General features: G+C 36.0%; 1 protein-coding gene across 1 annotated transcript in view; it reads right to left on the minus strand.

Annotated features, from left to right (window-relative positions):
• The window catches only part of LOC107559404 (pyruvate carboxylase, mitochondrial-like), a 144417-nt gene that overhangs the window by 58598 nt on the left and 81149 nt on the right, over positions 1–4670 (minus strand). The window contains exon 6 of the mRNA XM_016243216.1: positions 962–1144. Within this exon, the coding sequence (XP_016098702.1) occupies positions 962–1144 (183 nt within the window). The remainder of the gene's footprint in view (positions 1–961; positions 1145–4670) is intronic.

Consider the following 4670-nt stretch of genomic DNA (forward strand, 5'->3'; position numbering starts at 1 on the left):
AAGACAGATTCTCTTCATAGTCTCCAAAACTAATTTCTGAGATGCTTACAGGAAAAGCTCCATCCCTAATGGTTTATGTAAACACATTTATTTTATTCTGCCTGATTAAGTGCAAACACTCCATGACGACAACTTCTCTCTTCTACACTCCTCCCGTCCTCAGAAAATGGTGAGGTCTGCACCCTTTATCCGAGAGCGCCATTAGTGCCATTACTTCAACTCTGATCACATTATGCTGATAAATATTATATCATATTATACGTGCATGGTCTAATGTGACTCATCTAGTGTGTTCAGGTTTATGAGTGGGAGATTAAAAAAAGAGGGGGGATAAAACTCAAGATCTTCAAACTGGAAATGTTTTTAGCTCCAGCTCACTCAAGATCTGATCAGAGCCTCAGATGGCAGGCAGCATGATGGGTGACAAAACCGTGAAGTGTCTGCTGCTCAGACGTGTTTCAAAAGAACAGCACATTTAACAGGGGAAAGGGAATCCACAGGTTCTATCACGGAAATAAACCACTTCTCGTCTGATCACTTACTCTGTCTCAGTTTGTCATGTCAGGCTTCCTGTGCTCCTGTCACGCTTGCCTTTCCAGAGAAAGTTATCATTTTCGGCATTATGCGCTCTGACCAGGATCTTAGCTGGCATTATATGAGGGTGAGAACATGGAACTACTGAGCCTACTGAATATTAATTAGATGATTTTATCATTAATATTCATGAGCTAAGCTGGTAAGTTTCATAACTTAATTTTATCTAAAGGAATTGACTGAAGGCATGACATTTGCTCTAAAAAAATCTATTTGACCAACACACTATAATAATGACACACACTATTTCAGATTATTTTTGACACCACAGCACCAAGGTGCAACTGATATCCAAAGGTCTCCACTGATCGCACTCATGGCTGCCCCTGATCGTTTATGCAAGCACTGTTGTCGAGAAAAGCCTTACCTTGACCCCCCGGACACGGAACTCTGCTAAAGCTCGGCTCATTTTGGCAGAGGCCACCGGTAGATCCTTTCCACTGGCGATGACTTTCACCAGGAGGGAATCGTAATGAGGGGAGATGACAGCACCCTGGAAAGCAGATGCGCTGTCCAGCCTGATACCCATGCCCTCTCCACTGCGAAAGACCTGCCCGAGAGGAAAGAAAAGGATGGTCAGAATACAGATTTTGTTTAATCTTTGTGTGCTTGAGGGACTGCACTTGAAAGAGTCAGGATTTTAGACTTCAGACAATATTTTAAATGGTACACAGCAAATTCCCTTTTTATATTTTGACACTTTACATTAACTTTTTTTAACACATTTACATTTTATTTTTACACCTTGCTTTCACACTTGAGGAAAAGTAATTTAGCATAACTGAAAAGTTATCTGTAGGTAATCTATAGGTAACTTGCACCAGATGCAACACATTATTACTTACTAAATTATTCACACCCATTATAATCAATACAGTTGTCAACACTGGAAGAATTTGTTGTTTTCTGTGTTTTTTCCCTTTCACATTTCACAGTCACTCCAGCGACTTAATTTTTCCCTGCACCTCTGAAATAAAGATTGTTTTAACAGCATATAAAAAAATTATATATAAAATATTACATAATAATAATATTTTTGCTATTAATTTAATTTATGTATTTTAATAAATTGTTACAGAGCCAGCTCATGATTTTCTGCTCTTGTTTCTAACATTATACCCAGTTGCAGCAATTATTTTAGACTTTATTTTAGACTTAATCTACTTAATTTTCCCGTCTATACTAAAAAAAAAATTTCTTTAAAAGTAATATAATATATTACAAAATGAATGAATGCATGAGTAAATTAATACATACATAAAATATTATTACCTAATAATAATACTTTTTTTTTGTGCTTAGAATTTAATGTGTTATGCACTTAAACAATCATGATCATTACATAAAGTCCAGCTCATCATTTTCTGTTCTTTGGTCTTCCAATTTAAATCATCCTTTTAACCACATTCAAATTTTCTCTAAAATTATCTTTACATAACACATGCATTTCAGCTGAAAATAAAATTAGATACTATTTATTAACCAATTTCAAATTTTCTCAAAAAATTATCTTAATATAACACATGCATTTCAGCTGAAAATAAAATTAGATACTATTTTCTAACCAATTTCCAACTTTCTCTAAAATTATCTTTATATAACACATGCATTTCAGCTGAAAATAAAATTGGATAATATTTTCTAACCAATTTCTAATTTTCTCTAATATTATCTTTATATAACATGCATTTCAGCTAAAATAAAATTGGATACTATTTTCTAACTAATTTCTAATTGTCTCTAAAAGTATCTTAATATAACATGAATTTCAGCTGAAAATAAAGGTGGATACTATTTTATTTTCATTTGACTGTTGCTAATACATCGCCTCAAGCTTACACCTGCTTGGTTCATGTTAGTGAACGGTCTAAGAAGTATTAGAAGTTAATTAAGTTAGTCTAAGAAGTTAATTCCGTGAAATGCATTTAAATGCGGCCAAATGTGTTCAGTGGCACTCCGAGTTCTAAACTGTTCTCAGAAACCACATCAAATGAAGCAAAATATTACGTAAATACACATACAAGGCAGGGGCAAAGGATTTCACATGAGTGGCACTGATAGGCGTAGTTACTCAAAGGTGAACAGGTAAAAATGGCTGTTGAAATGCTTTGCGCATGATCTCAAAATATGGCGTGTGGATTGAAGGTTTTGAATGACGTGTTTCAAGGTGCAATTGAGCGATTTAACAAAACAGCTCTTCAGGGTGAGGCACAGGATGCGGCCCTCAGCCGCTTACCTAAACGTGAGGTTAAAAATAAAAAAGCAATAATTTTAAAATCTAACATTTCGCAGAGAGCTGCCCCTTGAACTGTACAAACATTCATCCTGCAAAAATAGAGCAACCGTCGACACAAGTACCTCAGGGGAGTGTACAGGCAATAAGAACAAATTGAGGGGAAAAAACACTGACACACACAAACACTCATACTGCAGCCAACTGGCAGCAGTCATTTGCTGTTGCAATTGTGCTCCGTCTCAGCCGCTGGCATCCACATTACAATCATCAGCACAGTAAAATTGATTTGCGCAGCTCAGACACAGGCACCAACAGAGGTACTGTAAGGGTGGGGTCTTACAGAGGAATTTAATGAGAAGTGCGAAACAAACAGAAACCGAAAAAGAAGCCGAGGCCTTGGCTTCAGTACAGTCGCTCTTTGGGTAATGGCTACGATTGCTCAACATCGATTATGCCGCCACTTACGACATAAGACATGCTAATGAACAGTAAATTCACCGGCGATTATACAAGCATCGCCATGGCAATTCAAGAGTAATTTGATATCACTTAAATTGAGTGGAAATTTGATTTGACACCGTTAATGGCTTCTGCCACCCAGTGAGACGACCGTCACAAAGATACAACAACATTTCTCTGTCATTTACACCCTGAATGCCTGTAATAAGTGAATGAATGCAAATAATTGTTTTTATTATTGAAAAGTCAACATGAAACCAAAATGGACGCAGCTTACGGTCTTAAAAATAACCTCAGAAAAAAAAAAAGTTTTGCAACTAAAGATATGGAATGGGGGGAAAAAATCCCACTTTTCTTGTTGAATATTGTGACATATTGTGAACCGGGATTCATGCTGACTTTTCAGAAACGAGTGTTCATTTAAATTAGTCAAAAAAATGCGCAGAAATACCATCATATCATTATCCAACAAACTCCATGCTGATACATCCGGCTCAGCTTTGCTTCGAAAAATGAGACAGGGCAGCCATAACAGCGATCCAAAGCTGTGTATTTGGCTTTTCATCATCAGACAGATGCTTCAGGACAGGATTTCTGTTGAAGCGCCGCTGATCTGGGTCCCAGCAAGAATTCTGGAGGAAGTGTGTCTCACAAAGAGATCTGAAAAGGAAGGCAGGCAAGCCAAAGCTCTGCATGGGTCAGTCTTATTCTCCTCATCTCTTATTCTGTTTATTTTCGTGCTGGTTGTAATTGAGAGCAGGGCTGAAATAGATGCTGAAACTGATGGATGACTTCTTCACCACCAGGGGCTTGAGTCAAATGCGAGCTTTAAATACAATTACAAACCTCTACCTGTCATGCTGAGAGAAGACAGGGAGAAAGAGAAAAAAGAGCTGCGTTCTGATTCACAGGGTCCCTATGCAGTGTTTACACTGAGCAGGGCTTGTGCAGACAAGCAGAATAAAATATGTTTATTTGGAACCTTATTAAACCGACAATTCTGGGTATAATGACATCATATACATGTGTAAATAATTAGAAATAACAAAACTCATTTTAATTAATGTATATAATGTACCCATTTGTTTATATATATATATATATATTACGTTTTTTTGTTTGAAATAAATTAATACTTTTATTTAGCAAGGATGCATTGATTAAAAGTGAGGTAAAGACGTTTATAATGTTACAAAATATTTATATTACAAATAGAAAAATATATTTATATATTTCAAAGCTGTTCTTTTTTAAACTTTCTATTTATCAAAGAAGCACAAAACATGTATCCACAAAAATATTAAGCAACACAACTGTTTTCATTACTTATAATAAGAAGAAATGTTTCTTGAGCATCAATTTAGCATATTAGAATGATTTC

Source organism: Sinocyclocheilus grahami, unplaced genomic scaffold (assembly GCF_001515645.1).
Source record: "Sinocyclocheilus grahami isolate Dianchi unplaced genomic scaffold, SAMN03320097.WGS_v1.1 scaffold684.1, whole genome shotgun sequence".
In the NCBI taxonomy this organism is placed as follows: Eukaryota; Metazoa; Chordata; class Actinopteri; order Cypriniformes; family Cyprinidae; genus Sinocyclocheilus; species Sinocyclocheilus grahami.